The sequence below is a fragment of the Aquila chrysaetos genome, chromosome 3 (assembly GCF_900496995.4).
Source record: "Aquila chrysaetos chrysaetos chromosome 3, bAquChr1.4, whole genome shotgun sequence".
In the NCBI taxonomy this organism is placed as follows: domain Eukaryota; kingdom Metazoa; phylum Chordata; class Aves; order Accipitriformes; family Accipitridae; genus Aquila; species Aquila chrysaetos.
In genome coordinates this window covers 39,347,359-39,366,701 of record NC_044006.1, presented here as the reverse complement: position 1 = coordinate 39,366,701, position 19,343 = coordinate 39,347,359, and the positions used below count along the sequence as shown (strand labels likewise).

The 19,343-nt window shown below is 41.3% G+C and overlaps 1 protein-coding gene across 4 annotated transcripts in view; it reads right to left on the bottom strand.

Moving 5' to 3' along the window:
* Positions 1-11,293: 11,293 nt before the first annotated feature.
* The window catches only part of TBC1D5 (TBC1 domain family member 5), a 328,444-nt gene continuing 320,394 nt past the window's right edge, over positions 11,294-19,343 (bottom strand). For all 4 annotated transcript variants that reach the window (XM_030008981.2, XM_030008982.2, XM_030008984.1 and 1 more), the window contains one exon: positions 11,294-15,196. In XM_030008981.2, the coding sequence (XP_029864841.1) occupies positions 14,903-15,196 (294 nt within the window). In that variant the 3' untranslated portion in view covers positions 11,294-14,902. The remainder of the gene's footprint in view (positions 15,197-19,343) is intronic.

Here is a 19,343-nt window from a genome sequence, read left to right as displayed (position 1 = left end):
GCAGAAGAAAATAATTGGGGAAAACAACATGTTAACTGTCATTCCATTTTTATAGTGCGTAGCTCCAAAACAGATTTCCAGGGGTGAGGTAAACTCCAGCTCTGATCTTTAGGGAATGCTTTCCAGTGCTGCTCTTGGACACAGCTCTCTTCTCTGAGAAGAACTCTGGCAATGTTGGTAAGATCCTTCTCCGTCACAAAGGGGGTCCTCCCATTCCTCCCTCTCCCCAAAAGAAGTGAAAATCAGTCCCAACAGAGTAATATCCGTGCCCTGTGCTGAATTCTGTGTTTTACCGTAAGAAGACAGTTAAGATGGAGATTGGGAGGTCCATTAGGGATGTCACTACCTAAGATGCTCAGATACAGAGGAATGGGCAGCTGTTTTTAACACAGCAAGTGGCAAGTGAAGATCATTGTAAAAGACTGGTTTGGCAATGTCAACCATCTGGCAGTAAGTTCTTTGCATCCTAAAAACTTACTGTATCAAAAGCACACTGAGGGATTTGCTTTTTAACGGTAGTTAATAACCGAAGGAACAGTCCTCTCTGTGATTATGATGACTGTCAAATACACGATGCCAGTGTCTCATTTAAGGCCAGATAAACATTGCAAGCTGGTTATTTGTTGTTTTAGTGGAGGTTTTCATTACATACAAAGGGAACAAGTTAAAATACAGCAACTGCCAAAATGTTTCAAACCAATTGGGAGTATGTTGGTTTTTGATCTCAGACAGGTTATCCTTGTCCAAAACCCCTTCATCCTTGCATAAAGGCTTGCTTATGCTCCGCAAAGATACTAGGTTCTCTGTTAATGTTAGAGCTTTTCAGCCTAAGGAGGATTATTTAAAGTCATCCCAGAAGTAAGAGTTTATTGGTATTCTTTCTCAGACTTTCTAAAAGAAGAAATCTTGGTTTCCAGATTCAAACACCAAAGCATACCATTTTTGTTCTGCACAGACTTCTACAACACAGTTTTTTTCTGCAGAAAACTTCCTCTCCCGCAAAGTAAATGAACTAATGAATTCAAGTAAATTTCAGCACTTTTATGTAAAAATAATAAACACACCAAAATAACAAACCACACATACACACAGAATTACTTCTTCCTTCTTGCAGATTAGATTGAATTGCAAAGATCTGTAGTGGTACTTTGTGAAAGACTCTGAGGAAAAGAACCTGCTCTAAATTCTTTCATTCTCTCATGCTGCAGAGATATTGCACTACATGATATTGGCTAAATTGGCACGTAACAGTGCAGAGGCTGACGTATCCAACACCCTTTTTTGTCTGTGCTGGATTTATTCCTTAATGAAAGCATAAAGCTTGTCCTGCCTTTATTGTTAAAAACCACAAAGGTAACCTAGAACATGAATTACTTTCCCAGTCATTGGCAAAGAATATACGTAGTCTATATTCTCTGCATTAGTACACGTAGGCAAGTGATAATTCAGATGAAGTCCTGCATCTATCAGTCAATATTTCAATGCCCAGAGAGTTATTGCAGACACAGAATGATTTGGCAGGACAGTGACTTTATTTAGATGTAGCAAACACAGTCTCATCCGATTAGTTTTGTTGCATGTACCTGTTTTATCCAGGCTATTCTTCAAACATGGACTTAATCTTGGATTCTGTAAAAAATGAAAGCAGAGAGTAGCAGGTATGCTCTCAGCATCCAAGCCATTGCAGCTTTTTTTTTTTTTCAGAATTTATACAAACAAGTATGTAACACTAATCATATATCTATAGTACCTTTAAACTTACCTCTGCAGCCAACTCATTTTCTTTCATTTCTAAGTTTATAGTCCTCAGAAATGCCATAATCAATAAACCTGCTCCAACTATCAACCTGAAGTAAAGCAGGGTCTCCCCATTACCTCAGCAGCAGAGGATACCATTTTTCATGCATTCATTATGCAATATTAGGGAAGAGCTATAATTATACTCTCCAGAGCTTGGATAATGGCATACAGAATAAGACAAGACTTTCAAAGCTGCTGGCAGTATTTTTAGAAGCAGCAAAGCACTTCAGCTATTAAATCCAAATATCCACTTCAGTGGTATTTAGGCACCTAACCCATTCAGATGTCAACTCCGTCTGGTCCCACGCCAGCATCCCACCCACTAGCCCATGCTACCCCTGCATATTACATGGGGTAATGACCAAACCAAAGAGCAACCAGCTCCTGCTCTTGCTCGGTGCATCTCTGCTCACTGGCTGTGCATCAAGACTTCTAGCCTGTTGATGAGTTGTCACATTGGTCTTCTCCCACAGCAAAGCAGAAGTATTTGACTCCTTGATTCTCTGTACGACACTTGGGTAGCTGGTAGATCTTGAATTAACTGCAGGTAAAGTAGCATCTGGCAAACCACAGATACTTCAGGAGAATTTGTAACTTTCTTTCTCCAATTGATTGTTAATCCTAAAGCAATGATGGGTATTCTATCCTTGTCTACCTTCCTAAGCAGCCTATACACTGGACAAATTAAAACCAGAATGTGCTATCAATCAGATCCATCTTAGTGAATTACTTCTGAAAGGGCCAGTGCTACAAAGCTGCTATTTCATAAACACTTCATTAAACTCTGATGTGACTAATGCATTTGTTATTCATGTGTATTTAAATTTATTCTTTGACTTGTTTGTAAATCTGTTTTGAGACAACTAGAGCCAACAGTCTTCACATTGCTCTTACACTCTCCCCTCATTATCATGGTACAGTTACTTTTCCCTCTCACACCTTTACTTTGAAAAACTCATCTTCAATCTTTAGCTGAGTAGGCAGGCCACAAAATCACAAGACTCTGTATAACATTTTTTTAAAAAAGTATTTTTTTATGAAACAGAAAACGTGTTCTAGTTGCCAAACATTCCTAAAATTATGCTCCTAATCAATATTGCACAATCATTTTCAGCAAAATCTCTTAGCCATTTCATTAAGTGATATGAAATGTAAAATAAGGAAATTCAGGAAAACTCTGAATGCAACAGCAATTATGGTGCTAAAACCTGGACTCCATAACAACAGTCTAATGAGATGAGAGCTTCTCATTTACTGTTTTAAAAAAAAAAAATATATTCAAATGCAAAAGTCAGCAGTGGCTATGAGATTATGCTTAGCCTTTCCCCTCTCCCCAGTCTTGTATCTCGAGATCTATTTTTAATGCTGATTCAGGTCAGCGCAGATTCATTCTGCTCTTGGGCATTTGCAGGCTGCAGGGCAGCGCCTGGCCCGCGCATCGCTCTGCAGAGGACCTTTGATAACAAGGTTCTTCACGCTCTGCTTATTGAAGAGCCTGGTTCAAGGAGGAATTTGGAGGCTGTGCTCCCCAGCTCACTGCCGACACGGCCTGTGGCAAAGGCTGGGTTTCAGGGTGTGCCCGGGATGGGCGAGGGCCGCTGCTCTGCCTGCTCAGGTGCAGACCTCTCTTAGCATCACTGGTGGTACCGCTCGTCCCCACCGGAGTACGGTTGCTGAGCTACGACCACCGCCCGTGGCACGAGCAGCACCTGAGAGGCAGTGTGCGCATCACCAGGAGGTGGGTCTCTGCACATTTAAAAGAGAAAAAAAACCCAAACCCCAACACTTTCTTGGCTTTGAAAGAGCGAAGAACAATGAAAAACTCCCCAAAAGGTGCAAAGGTCTTGCTGAGTTCAAGTCCCAAGAACAACTCTGTGAAGATTTTCAGCAAGATGCCGATTACAACCAAAACAGAAACCTTTCTCCCTGGATGTAGCCTAACTGGAGGACACATGGATGCATGAAAATTAAAATACATCAGCCTGTGTGAGGCTCAGTGCCCGTTCACACCGAAAGCCTTTGCAAACTTGCCACTACTGCCACAGCAGCCCCGAAATAGTGATCGGTAACGCTGAGAGGCTGGGGAGCAGGGTGTGGGGAGGAGGCCTGGTAGGGACCGTGCTGCAGGGTGGGAACCCCCAAAATCAATGCAGCGGCTGCAAAGCAGGCAAGGGCTGGATGTGTGCTGTCTATATGCTGCTGTCACAGTACTGGATTGCCAGCAAGTGTCCCGTCCCCACCCTGGCACGGGGCAACTGGTGGCTTGTGCTTCTTCTTCTAGACTTTCCCTGAACTGAGGTGATGACTTCCAAGAAGAGGTTGCTGCTGCTGCCACCACCGCCCTCACTGGGTTTTGCTACGTGATTTAGCACCGTTAGCAGCTGTGGTGGGAGCTGACGGGGAGGATCTGTGGTAAGCTACTCACAGCAGAGGTGTAAAAACACTTCTAACAGATATGTTTTACGTACAACTGTCCGGACCCACAAGTCGAAAGTGCAGCCAGTGCCTGGTATCTTTGAAGACCAAGGGGTGTTTAGGGGCTGTGTCTGCAGGGAGCATTTCCAGTGACGAAGGACCCATCTTTTCTTACGGGTGTCTGTGGTAGGTTAACCCTGGCTGAACGCCAGGTGCCCACCAAAGCCTCTCTATCACTCTCCCCACCTCAGCTGGACAGGGGAGAGAAAATATAACAAAGGGCTCATGGGTTGAGATAAGGACAGGGAGAGATCACTCACCAATTATCGTCACAGGCAAAACAGACTCAACTTGGGGAAAATTAACTCAATTTATTACCAATCAACCAGAGCAGGGTAATGAGAAATAAAACCAAATCTCAAAACACCTTCCCTCCACCCCTCCCTTCTTCCCGGGCACAACTTCACTCCCGGATTCTCTACCTACCCCCCCCAGTGGCGCAGGGGGACAGGGAATGAGGGTTGGGGTCAGTTGATCACGTTGTCTCTGCCCCTTCATCCTCCTCAGGGGCAGATCTCCTCACTCTTCCCCTACTCCACCGTGGGGTCCCTCCCATGGGAGACGGTCCTCCACGAACTTCTTCAACGTGGGTCCTTCCCACGGGCTGCAGTTCTTCACGAACCGCTCCAGCATGGGTCCCTTTCATGGCATGCAGTCCTTCAGGCACAGACTGCTCCAGCGTGGGTTCCCTGTGGGGTCACAAGTCCTGCCAGAAAACCTGCTCCAGCATGGGCTCCTCTCTCCACAGATCCGCAGGTCCTGCCAGGAGCCTGCTCCAGCATGGGCTTCCCATGGGGTCACAGCCTCCTTTGGGAACCCACCTGCTCCGGAATGGGGTCATCTGCGGGCTGCAGGTGGATATCTGCTCCACCGTGGACCTCCATGGGCTGCAGGGGGACAGCCTGCCTCACCACGGTCTTCCCCACGGGCTGCAGGGGAATTTCTGCTCCGGCACCTGGAGCACCTCCTCCCCCTCCTTCTTCACTGACCTCGGTGTCTGCAGGGTTGTTTCTCTTACACGTTCTCACTCCTCCTTCTCTGTCTGCAGTTTCTGTGCCTGCTGCAACTTTTTTTCCCTGCTTAAATACATTATCACAGAGGCACTACTATTATTGCCAATGGGCTCGGTCTTGGCCGGCGGCGGGTCCATCTTGGAGCCGGCTGGTATTGGAAGCTTCCAGCAGCTTCGTACAGAAGCCACCCCTGTAACCCCCCCACTACCAAAACCTTGCCACACAAACCCAGTACAGTGTCCTACATCAGAAGGACACACTTGCCATCAGCAGAGATGAACAGGTGCTAGCATAGAGCTATTTTGATCAAGCAGGAGGGAAGAGGAGGCTCTCCCCAGTACCCAGGTTACCTAAGCCACCGGTGCAGCAATGTCATTGATATGCAAAATGCTCTTGATAAACTTAATCCTCTGTCAATCTTTCTAAAACTCTCAAATTTTAACAGATCCTGTTATCAAAAATAAATAAATTCCCCTCCGTGGCTGTTGTGGGGAATTGTTTCTGGAGAGCATTTGCATTACCTTGACTTGCTGGCTTGCACTGCCACCCCAAGCTCAATGATGAACGATTGATGCACATGGTTATCTAGGCCAGCAGAAATTGGATGCAAAAGAAACATACCTTGATCTGGATAAGCCTCTGTGACCGCGGGGGTCAGTAGAAGTGTGCTGATTTGCACCCAGGACAAATCTGATCCAAGCGGGCTGGGTCTGTGTTGAACAGACAGGTCTGCACTGCAGGCTCTGAAGATGGGGATTTCCCTCTCCCCACGGTGGCTCCGCATGTGTGATAAGGTTAGAGAGAAGCGTGCCCAGCGCACTGCTAAAAACCTTGGGTTACACTAATGTTCTTTCATCCAAAATATGGCGAATGCCAATCACACAGCTAATGGTTTTGATACTATTGCAGCATCCTTTGCCAGATGGCCGAGCATGTACAAAGGACAACCAACAGACAGACCTCAGTGTATGAACTGTCCCTGGCCATGCTGCTCACTGGCTCTCCTAGAGGAGTGAGGTTTTCAGGCCAGAAACCTTCTGCATCCAGCAGCCAGCACCATAAAACGCCAGTCTTGGCTGTGAGCATGTAAGCTGCAAAGCCCCACTCTCAATTTTAAGTATCTCTCAATTTTAAACTTGCCCGGCTCTGTTCCCAAGGAGTGTTCCACAGCACAGACCCACCCTCCTGGTGTAGATTTTATTTCTTACTAAAGATAAGCTCCCTTCCATCCAAAAATCAGTGATTTGATAAAGGAATTTTAAAATTGAAATATATTGATGAATTTTAATTGTTTTGTATATATCTCACTTTTTCATTGTCCATAAAGGATTATTTAAAATTTCCAAATGAAATAATTTTGAATCAGAAGGTGACTTTCTCTTAAAGAATATCAAAACAGTATATTTGAAACTTTTAAAGCTTCTTTCTGAAGGAAGGGGGTGGTATTTCACAATTTGTTGAATTCACCTTTTGCCTACCTGACGTTTCTATTTGGTCTCATCAGCATTTTGCAGTAGAATTCGGAGTTTGTATTTTTATCACCAGTCCCCAACACCTGTATTTATCTTGATCATTTCAGCATCCACAGTGTGCATTGATGACAAAGGCTTATGAAATGACAGGATTTGGGCATGCGTCTCTGTGCTTACAAGATCTTTGCTGTGCATTTTACAAACTTGCTGGAAGTTAGACTCATGTTTTCTGATTTTGATGGCAAAGGATACAGTTATTCTCAAATAATGGTACATAGCTCTATCATGCAGATTTCTTCCTACGAATGCTCACCCTTCACAAAAAGCCAGACTCCTCAACAGCCCATGACTCTTGGTATGCTTGTGGCTTTGCAAGGTCAGAGAACCAATTAATGTTTTCTGGCAAGGTGTGACTTGCTAATTTGGGTCAGGCTGTGATTTGTGTCATACCCTCACATCCTTTGTTGTGGTTTTCCCAAAATGATATACAACTGGACCTCTCGTAAATCCCAACCTGGGGAAGGTGGCGGTGGGGGGAGGAGGGGGTTCTGCACTGCAGGTCGTGCACGTGCCAGGGTGCAGACAAGAAGACAGAGGATGATGAGGAGGGAAAATACACTCTTGCCATACCTTAGAGAAGCACCACAAAAAGGTATTTACAGAGAGCCAAAAAGTTTCGAAAACAATAGGAATTTTTTTAAGCAAAAGCATGTACTGATTTTCTTTCTTTAAAAATATTCTGCAGAAGCCATATTCATCATATAACTTGCTCCAGTAAGGCCAGATGTACCTTAATAAGCACTGGCAAAACACACAGTCCTGTGCTCACGTGGTTGAAGAATTGTAGACATTTTGCCTCTCTAGCATATCTTAATAGACATTGGTTTTCTACTTGGTGCAAGCTACCAAACATACTAATCCCATCATGTAAAAAACCCAACAGTTAGATTACAAGAATTCTGAAGTTGCTATTTCTCTCTCTCTTTTGTTTACTTCAAAATCCCTGATACATGGGGGCAGAGGAGGAGAGAAGTTGTTGCAGTCTCTCTGTGGACTTACAGCAATAATAACATGTCTTAAAAAAAAAAAAAAAATTCACATACAGCAAAAATGCCAAAATATGAAAAAAGGAGATTTTTCTTTCTTCTTCATAAGCCACTCTACAATGTAAAATTTGCATCCCACAGAAAGCAAATACTGAGGAAAGCACATTGCAGCGACTGCAATGCCAGCATGGTTAATGATGCTTGGCAATTGCTTTCCCATTTTTATTTACGTGGAAGCTTAAAGATCCATGGAAGGCAGCAAACACTAATTTTCATCTTCTGGTCCTCCACCTTTCTAGCAACACTGCAGCCCGTGGCCCTTGCACAAGGATGAACCCTCCTGTGCCCTGCACAACAGGGGCACACACTGGTGTGGCGTGGCCTCGGGTGTCCCGTGTTTCCTCCACGTGTAGCCATGGGCCACCTTCCCCTGTGCCCAGGAGCACCCGGCCCTGAATACAGCCGTGGCCCCTCCTGAGGAACAGGGGACAAGTTCTGGTACCACGCTACATCGGTGTCCTGGGCCTGAGGCTGTTCTCCCTCTCTGTGGTCTCACCAGGGGGAATTTAAATTTTTTTTTTTTTTTTTTTTTTTAAAGAAAATGGCATAGCTTGCTAAGTGTCTTATTTGCCCAATTGTGGTCCAGTGTGTTTACCAAAATGTGCTGTTTTTTAGAAATTGAAAATATACACTATTCCCATTTATAGTTTTGTGAAGTTGATGTTTAACTCAAGATCCACTTTCTCAGTATGGGAAAAGTTTTGAAGAAATCAATGTTTTGTTTCAGCACTTTTAAGACAAAAGATATCAGAACTCTACCTTATAACCACTTTAAATACACATAGGCTGTTTTACAAGTAAAAGAACCAAAAATCCTCAGCAAAGATACTTTACCAGGAGAAAGAGGAGGGAGGAAAGAAAAAGCAAAGCATTTTTGAGCCAAGCCAATATTTTTCTTCTATTTTTTCCCTGGTTGTAAGAATTACAAAGAAAGTGTGGAGAGAGAAAATATTAGGCAATAAAACTTACAATAAAGCTTACCACAGGGAAATTATGAGGACTGAATATGGATACCACCTGCTGTAAAAGTAGTGTGAGATTTTCCTAAGATTTCAGATTTTACACGAGAACAAGGAGCACACTGGTTGGGCTGGTGGCCAGGCTGCAGGCATAGGGTATTGGAGTCCTCAGATGACGAACAGCTAACTTTGATCACAGTGACTGAGAATTCAGTTATTCAAGAAGATTAAACAGCTGAAGTTTTTATGGGTTATGTCCGGTATCACAAAACTGCCAGATGGGCTTGACTGTGGGAAATGAGAACAAAAGGAGTTTGGAAAGAGGGTCTGCTGGGGAGTTCCCCCATCACAACTTCTTCACAACTTAGTAAACATGTGCAATTCATTGCTCATATACTGGAATTAATTTTCTCCAGATTTTGAAAGTTATTGTCTGAAGCACAATTCTGAAATACAAGAAGTTCATTGTGGTCCCAAACGCCTACCTTCAGGTGCCTTTACAAGTCACGCTGAAGTATCACCTGGAGGCTGGAGTTTCATCACTGCACGTGCAATGCACATGTCATGCCAAAAGACTTGCAGGCCTTATAATCAAAGATCAATAAGAAAACACACATGTGGATAAAGCACAGGTAGGGACTGCAAGGCAGTAATAAGTAAGGAAGGCAGTAACTGGAGAAAGTAACATTCAGTGTGCTCACACCAAAACCTACCCTAATACTGTTCAACCCCCAGGCTGCTGGCGGAGAGGGTATTACATTGACTATGGGTGCGAATATCGCAGCAATCCAGACAGCAGTGTCAGTGATAAATGGAAATCTGCATGGTGGAAAAAGCAATAAAGTAATCAGATTTTAGTAAGAAAATTTAACTTTTCTAAACTAGGTGAAACTTTTGTGAGACCCGAAATCTTTGCAAGCCTAAATAAGCTTTGTGTGTATTTAAACATTTTTTTTTAACATTTTGATGTATTTTAACCCTTGTAGCTTTAAAAACGTTTTTAAGAACAGCCTCACATTCATATACATTTTCTGCCGCATGTTCCAGGCTGTTGCAAGTCCCCCTATTTATGGAAAAAAATGATGCATGTTCCCAAGTATTGCACAGAGGTATATCTTATCCTGCAAGCTATATGACACCTCTGACAATCTGCTTTTTAATATGTTTGCTTGATATTTTCTCGTATTTTAAAGTGGAATTTAATGCTGATCTGAAAATGCTACTACATTCCCCATCCCGTGGATTCAATTAACACAGCAGGTGGGAAATCAAGATATTGTAACAACTATTCTTCCATCTCAAAACTATGTAGCAATTTATATTCTAAAAGGTCTCAAATACTGACATGATAATTTATAGCATCTTTGAAGGCTTCTTTGTACTAGTTAAAAATTCAGACAAACCTAACCTTGCCACAGTCCCTGAAGCTCACAGTGAAAGGCAAAGCTGTGAAAACTTTCTCAGCTCAAAGCACTGCGACTGCACATGATGACTTAAGCAGCAGAGTTCCCATCAGGTCTCTGGAAATGCTTACAGGGTGTTTCATGTTGTCACCATGGAAGACAGTGAAAGTGTAAAATCAGTGGGATTTGAAGGATCAAATTCTTACCATTGATAGAAATGGAACCACAGTGTCTTCCCTTTGCAGCTGATATATTTTAATGCTTCCTGCATCTCAGCATCAGCTAGGCTTTTGCAAGTTAAAGACAAAGACAGGGTAGCACAAACCTACCTGGTGTAGTCAAACAAGGTACACAAGTGCTACCTGAAGTGCATTTTAGAAAATACTTCTTATACTTCATATATGTGTGGAGACAAATATAGCTTTTTGTATTTGGCAACATTGTTGTCCTGTTTCTGGTGTGGGGTTTTTTGGTATTAATTTATTTATTTAAGCTACTGCTCTTCAGTTGCACTTACTTATTTCAGCAGTCTGGGACCAAATTTCTCTGATACAATACTACTGCTGTCAGCTGAGTTATTATTATTGGATTACATCTAGCTCACCGAAAGAGCAAAACGTGGTGAAATAATGAGTATATTATTATTATTATCCTAATTTTGACAGCTTTTGTGATCATGGCAAACTACACTAGAAGCTCAGAGAAAAAGATGATTCCTGCTGTAAAGAATCTGTGGTTTAAGAGAGTCTCACGCTGCATCCCTTCCGGCTCATCGTCTGTTTCTAGGGTTATACACTTTGCCTCTTGCAGGATCCTCCCACATAACTAAAACCTCCCTCACCATTTTAGCGGTTAAATATATTGCGAGCAGCAGGCAAACAAGTTGCCTGTGTGCACATTTCAAGTTGCTGTTTCTCTCATGACCTTCTTTCATGCTCTTTCATCTCTAAATTTAGCTAGCTACTAAAGTGGGAGTCTAGCAGATTCAGTGACACAGGAAACACTAATGCAGAGACTGTATATAATCACTCTTAAAAGAACAGCACAGATTATGAGACAGTGTAATTACTATTCCATAGCCAAATGAAGTTTATTTTATGAAATCGCACCTTTTCAAGTCTAATAAACCATTACAGACATTCACTCAAGACCAACACATGCAGCACAAAATCAAAAGTATTATTTAAGGGCTGACACCCAGAACTCAGAAATCTGTTCATGTTAGGATTGCTGTCCGTATTTGAACAGATGACACTGTAACTGCCAGGCACAAGTACACCTTAAATCTGAAATTTAATCTTTTAAATAGCTGCCTCAGTGCCATCTAATGAGGAGAACATACTGGAGAATGTGAAATAACATACTGAGTTTCAGAAAAGTACTGTACAGATACTGGCACTGTGACTGAGACACGATGATGTAACTATACCAAGTTTCATGAAATTGCAGAAAAGTTATACCACGTTAAATTCTGGTTTGTCATTTTCAGATAGAATAAATATGGTAAAATAGGAAATGTTCTATGTTGTTTGGGTGAGAGAAATGACAAGCAGTTTTATTCCCTGGATCATATATATAAAATCTGATTAAAATATTAATAATCTTTGTGCTTATATAGATAATGAGATAGTTTTAAAACTTTTAATAAGTTCTCAGAAATCATACTTCCAGTATTCTAGTCAAAAAGTTTTCCCTCTTTTTTGAGAAAACAGCACAAGCACACCCAGAAAATTTGTTAATTCTCTCTTTAATAAAGCGGGCTAGATGTTCTTCCAGAGTAAAGATACAAAGTTCCACGACTAAATGAATACCCAGTCAAAATATGATACTGCCTTTCTGCAGTACATCCAACTGACATGACATGCAAGAGACTTTAAACAGTCATAAATTACAGATGTGAGATACAGTACAACAGTCTCAGATACATATCTTAATCCCATATTAGGTTTCATCAGTAATTTGCAATGCATGTAATTTTTCTATCTGATTACTGTTATCCATGAACATTATGAGCAGGTCATCTTCAGAGAAAAAGAATAATCTGGTATTTTAAATGACAATTTCTTTCTCTGTATATTCTTAACATAACGCAAGACAGGGTGATGATTTGACATTTTGTCTAACTTACAAGTTTCTAACTTAATGAATATACAAAATTCTAACTATCTCCGCACTATGATCAAGTATCAGAGACAACATATTTGAGATGTGGAAGGAAATGGTATAACCAAAGTAGATTCATTTACTGGAATTCGCTCTGATCTTATTTGTATAATCAACTCTTTGCTTCTGAAGACTTTTATCATATCCCACGGCATGATAGGCATTCAGCTCATCGGTATTCACTGATTAGTGAAAACTTGTTAGAAACTCCCCAAATCTTTATATACTTTTAGCGCTGTTTTAAAATATGCAATATTAGAGATACAACTAACTTACAAAAATAAAAGAACTGTACAAATCACACTCTTCCATTGGCAACGAGACTGTTCAAGAAAATAGTAATGTGATCCCTGAAACAAACAACCAGAACAGAAATCAAAAGACTGATGCTTAAAAAAAATAAAAAAGAAGTAAAAACATTTTCCCCTGCCAAAGTACTGGAATCTTTGAAGGTTTATGTATCACAGAATATAAAACTTTTCTCTCTGTCCCCAGAATATTTCTTTCCTCTTTCCATAGGTACTTCTTGAACAGATTCCCCTTTGTGGGTGGTGTGGCACAAGCCTTGCTGAATGAGTTAAGGCTAGAAAAGCTTGAAAGACCTAAATAAATCAACAGCCACCTAATCCCCTGGCAATCATGCAAAGTCAGGGAAATAAAATAAACCTGAAGACAGACATGCATGCTGAATTCCAAAGTGATTTTCTATGAAGCTTAAAATTAAACCAAAATAAACATCTCTCCGAAATGTTATGCATTTAAGATCTTTCATCTAAACAGTCATCTGACTGTTCATATCACTGTGTTGCAGAGAAGTATGATGCTATGCCTGCTCATAACATTCTAGTATTTTATCATTTTACAAGGCACAAATAATCCCAGAAGAACTACATGGCGGCTTTTGAACATATAAGGATATGGCAGCTACCATGTAATTACATGACAATTATCTCTTCAGTTCAGTGACTGACACAGACCTTGTAAAATCTAAGACCAACAAACTACATGTCACCTCATCTTTGGAATATGGTACTTAACTCCATTTACAATTACAGACTAAGCAGCAAATAACTACCGTTTCTTAACTCCATACAAACACAAGCTTTGCCATGCAATTATGAAGTTGTGGCATAGTATAATGTATATGTGTCTAAAAAGTAAATAATGCAATTTTTTTTTGCTGCTGTTATGGAGTGACTTTCTAGCATTCCTTCCTCAAGCTAGCTCTGTGTAGGTCCTGCAAGAGGAGGTGTCCACTCACCACCAGTCTCCTTTTGTGAATTCCAACAGAGTTTAAAGGGATCAGAGAGTACAAACCACTCCCCCCTTATCTACTTGAAAAAACTGTTATTAGATGTACTATGTACTTGATGGGAAAGAAAGACACTTTTCCATAGAATAACAAGTTCTAGAGTTAATTAGAAACTTTCTGTTGGTTAACGCTGCTGCACCATTATGTTTTTCTTGACTAGAAATCTGGAAATCGTATAGGAATATACGTAAACAGAGTCTATAGAAGATAATAGTAATGAGACATAAAGTGCTTTTAATTATGGACATTTCATTTCACTTTGCACCCTTCCCTGGTAAGTTATCATACTCAAGCTAGTTTTAGTTCAGCTGGCTCAGGTCTACACTATGAAATACTGTAATTTCCCTTGCACCTACTGTTTTAACCATGGTAGTCTCAGTAAAATAAAAAATAATTCATGCCAGAAGGAGTAAAAGTAGACAGATATAAAGAGGGAAAGAGGTGAATTGGAAACTCTCAAGGGGAAAAAAAGTAGGCAAAGGGAAATAAGGCTTTGTTATATAGGTCCCCGTTCTCAAGGAATTTGTCAGACATTCTCCTGTAAGACAGCGCTGAGGAACAACTACACAAACCTCTGCCTTGAACACACCTCAGGCTACTGCCGGATGAAAATGGAGAAACTAGGATTCCTCAACTGAGAACAAGCTTACTGCCAGGATGATGCTTTTAATCTTTCTGATATACATTCTCTACTTCTCTAATCACAGTCTCTGAAGAAACAGTACCCTTTCCTACTCAGAAAACCCAGTCGAGCATGTTTTGTAAAAGAACGATATTAAATCTAGCTTGTCTTTGCTGCTTCAGGTCTGATGCCAAGTATCTACACATTTCCTAATCCATTATGGTACCTAGCACATACTATTCTATGTTTTGGGAAAGCAACTGTTCTATAGTGAGAAAGCTCCTAAGTAAGATAAGCGTATAATTAAGAGTAACTGTATATTAGAACTGGGTTTTACTGGGTCTTTATTTAAGGCAGTTATTAAAAGGTGACTATTCTTTTTGAGAAGTTGCAAATTTGTGGGTTTTGGCTTTTTTTTTTATTTTTATTTTTTTTAATTTAGGCTTTTTGCAGCAGAAATGGGTTACCTTTATCTGTTTTCTGTCCTTCTAATCCAAAGAACTGTCCAGCCCGTGAATTATAGGAATTTGAGCTGAGTTGTAATGATTGACCTTCTAAACTCTCCCAACCTGTTTCTTTAGATGTCCAGTGGGCTGACAATAGCAAAGTCAGAATCTTTGCTGTTATTACTACTGTCATCGTCAGGGCTGGAGCTCAGGTTGCTGGAGGAGGGTGAAATGGAGCCCATCAGTGGGTCAGAGAATATCAAAGCTGAACGAGACGGAGCTTCTGGCTTCACTGGTGCCTCCTTGTGTGCCTGAAGGGACTGCGCTGGCTCCGGGACAGCACTTCTACTTCCTTCCTCTTCTTTGGAAACCATAATATAGTCATCAGCACTCTTGTTCTCACTGGTGCTCGAATCAGTTGTAGTCTGTGAGACAACAGCACAGAAAGGACTTAAAGTTAGTACTACTTTTACCACTTAACGAGGTTTATGATGCATGTCAGTGATATAGGAATGGGATAAAGGAATAATCATCCAAAAGTAGCAATGCCCAAATCAAGAAGTAAAAAATAAAGTGGGTATTAACTTTGGATGAAATAATTCATTTGTTATTTACAAAAGCATAAAACCTAACACCCTAAAAATACATTATTTGGTATAGCAGTCTTACATTTTTCATCATCATAGTACATCCATGTAGTGATCACAGCAGCTAGGCATCTAACACATACATTACAGTCATGAACATTTTCAGTAATTATATTCTCACTGCTGTTAGTTTTCCACAGTAATTAATGCAGTACAGAGGAATTTTTTGCTGGTTTGCATGTACAATGGCATTTTGGAGCTTGTCAGTAGAATGGTTTGATATAAAATTTTCTAGTAAAACCCTGACCTGTGGAATCTGAGCCATACATAGACCTGGTTTAGCGTGCACCAGTTTGGGTTTGACAGATCTGGGCTCCCAGGGCTTCTGGGCTTAGTGTCATCGAGGGTTTCCTAACTCTACCAAAAAATGAGGGTCTGGGAATCCCTCTTCTGTCTGGTTAGACCTTGGGAAATGTGTGTCCCTGAGCACTCAGGTAGTAGATCAAGACTACACGTCAGTGTACCAGAAAACTCTCTATGAACTCGCAATCTTATATTCCAAATAGCCATATCCAGGAGAAACCCAGTGCGATTTCTCACTTGTTGACAAATGGCAGCCTATTAGCTTGGCTGCAACCCAAATGGACAACACTTTGTTTTCTCCTGCAAGAGATGCATTCAACTCGTATCTAGCACTATGTTCCTATAACAAGAATATGACTGGTTTCTTAGCCGCTCTCTCACAAATTTTTTCAGAGTAATAACGCAACCTGCCAAGCAGCCTGTGGGAACAAGCATCCTGAGATGGTGTGATATTGAAACCAATATATCTGACTACACTAATGTGAGACTGAGAAAAAGGAGAAGTAGAGGGGCAGCTGGAGAAATGTGTATGTCAACATGTGTGTCGACTACAAGCCCTTCAGCTGTGACCCTTTCACCAAACAAAAAAATGTAAATTCACTTTGGAGTAAAAGAGGATTAGGTACTAGTATGTAGGTATTAGAGAAAAAAAGACAGCAGTTACAAAAAAGAACAACAGGAATAATCTGAATGAGATAAAGTTAGACCCTCAGCACAGTATATAAAATTGGAGTATGGAGGTCATCACAAGTATCAGCAAGCCACAACTTGGGGTTACAGTATCCATGGCCTCCAGCAAAACTTACTTTGCCACATTTATTATTACAGCTGAAAACAATTTCCCATTGCGCTGGTTACTGATTATAGATCAGAACGTTCTTGAAGGGGAACTGTAGAGTAGCTCAGGGAGCAAAACCCACCAGTGATTATGAATGACTGTAATATGAAATGAGGGAGCTGGAAGTCTTTGGCTGTTATTTACACAGCCGTTAACAAGTTGTTAACAGTCACAAACAAGATAAATATCAGCTGAATGTGAAAATATGTTCAAATACAGAATTGAGACCTGTTCCCTTCCAAAATTTGTATGAACAAGGATTCAAATAACTGCCTGTGCAGTAAATTTTTAAAACATCCTGTTTCTATAATTCTTAATTTTTTTGTGTGTTATCTAGATAGTATCTAGGTATAATAATGTTATATTATTATCTAGGTAGAATAATATGTAGTATTCTGTTTTGTAATTAACCCATTTTAATACTTTTTCAAATGGAAATATCTTAAGTCCAGAGTATTGGTTACAATTTTAAAGGTTACAAATTCCCAATGTAAGACAGTTGTCAAACTGATAGAATTTTACATCTATTATTTTTTGATACTAATTCATTTTCCTCAGATGACTTAGTAAAATTCATACCAAACCGAGCAGATTGCTTTTAGAAATATCAATCACTATCCTGTGCTGAGTGCTATCAAAATTGATCTCAAACTTCCTGATCTGTGCAGAACCAGGGTAGTTCAAATGTCAACAACTTCAGGCAGTTTCCATGAAGTTAAAAACAAACAGATCTATCCTACAAGGAGAGATACTTCACTATTTAAGGACTTCTGAGCTGAGACATCATTTGTTATTAATTAGCCTTTTGCTTTCATGTGGTCTGTTTGAAATGCTGATTTCATGAGCTGTCAGTCAATCAGCTGCCATCTCCAGGGGGCTGAAGACACAGGCAGCACACAACCATGTCTCTGCTCCACCAACACCGAATCGTAGAATAGTTTGGGTTGGAAGGGACCTTTAAAGGTCATCTAGTTCAACCCCCCTGCAGTGAGCAAGGACATCTTCAACTAAATCAGGTCACTCAGAGCCCCGTCCAACCTGACCTTGAACATTTCCAGGGATGGGGCATCCACCACCTCTCCGGGCAACCTGTTCCACTGTTTCACCACCCTCATTGCAAAAAATTTCTTCCTTACATCTAGTCTAAATCTACCCTCTTTCAGTTTAAAACCATTACCCCTTGTCCTATTGCAACAGGCCCTGCTAAAAAGTTTGTCCCCATCTTTCTTGTAAGCCCCCTTTAAGTGCTGAAAAGCCCCAATAAGCTCTCCCTGGAGCCTTCTCTTCTCCAGGCTGAACAATGCCAACTCTCTCAGCCTTTCCTCATAGAAGAGGTGTTCCATCCCTATCATCATTTTTGTGGCCCTCCTCTGGACCCGCTCCAACAGGTCCATGTCTTTCCTGTGCTGAGGGCTCCAGAGCTGGATGCAGTACTGCAGGTGGGGTCTCACCAGAGCGGAGTAGAGGGGCAGGACCACCTCCCTGAACCTGCTGGCCACGCTGCTTTTGATGCAGCCCAGGATATGGTTGGCCTTCTGGGCTCGTGAGTGAACATTGCTGGCTCATGTCCAGCTTTTCATCCACCAGTACCCCCAAGTCCTTCTCGGCAGGGCTGCTCTCAATCCCTTCATCCCCCAGCCTGTATTGATACTGGGGGTTGCCCTGACCCAGGTGCAGGACCTCTCACTTGGCCTTGTTGAACCTCATGAGGTTCACATGTTAGTAGTTGCCTGATTTTGTAGGCACCCAGTGCAGCCACAAGACAGGGCCAGGTGAAGCTTTTTTGAGAGCTCTAAATGCCACCTTCAAAATTTCAGCACTTTGCCCCACCCTCCATCCTGTACAACAGAAATATACATTCCTTTAAACAACCACTGCTGCATAATTCACCTGGCTTCTTTCCACACTTCTATTTAAAAGCTCTCAGGGAACACAGTACAGTCTCATTTTGCAAAATTATACTCTTTATTATTCCAAGCTATCAAGACCATGCTATTTCAGTCCTTGCAGCCCTCACATCTGAGATGGCTCCACCTTGCGTAGGGTGACACAGATGTTACCTAGTGACACGCTTGCCCGGCAAGATCAGTATTTTCCTCGCTGGCACCCCCAAGCATGCTAACGGGGTGCCTTCCTTTTGGCAGTGAGCCCCAGCAAGGGCCCTCTGTCATAAACACTTTGCACTGGTGTTGCAATTTCCTAAATTCTGCTTCCAAAAATGTGCTCTTGTGCAGTTAAAAAAGCATCCTGCCCTTTAATAAAGGGAAAGGAAAGAAAACTACTCATCCCAATTTCTTGTCGTTAGTGTTGTGCTTTGCAACACTACTTTTCGGTCTACCCACACTTTTTGGTTCAGTTAAAGAGACCTATCGCTCAGTGAAGTATCAGAGAAGCAGCAAAGCATAGATATTGACTCCAAAATGCTATAAAAGGGCCTCCTGTAAATGTTTGCCTAACCCTGGCATACATTGGTATTTTGGTACTGATATTTGCAGAGGTAAAATACCTCCTCCAATCTTCTTCTCCCTGTTTCTGTTTCAGGAAACTCATGCTGACGTGAACCATGTTTTCTCCCATCTGCTGCCACTAGTGAATAAATGAAAAATGACAGAATTATACTTCCAGTAGCTTTGAAAGTTAACAACCTTACGCCCGTTGCCATATGGCTTCTCCAAACATTTTTTCCTGATGAATATCAGCTACTAGGACCAGGCTTATTTCAATTGCCTTCATACTGTGAATGAGTTAAAACTAACTGTAAGGATATGATTCAAGAAAGCTTAG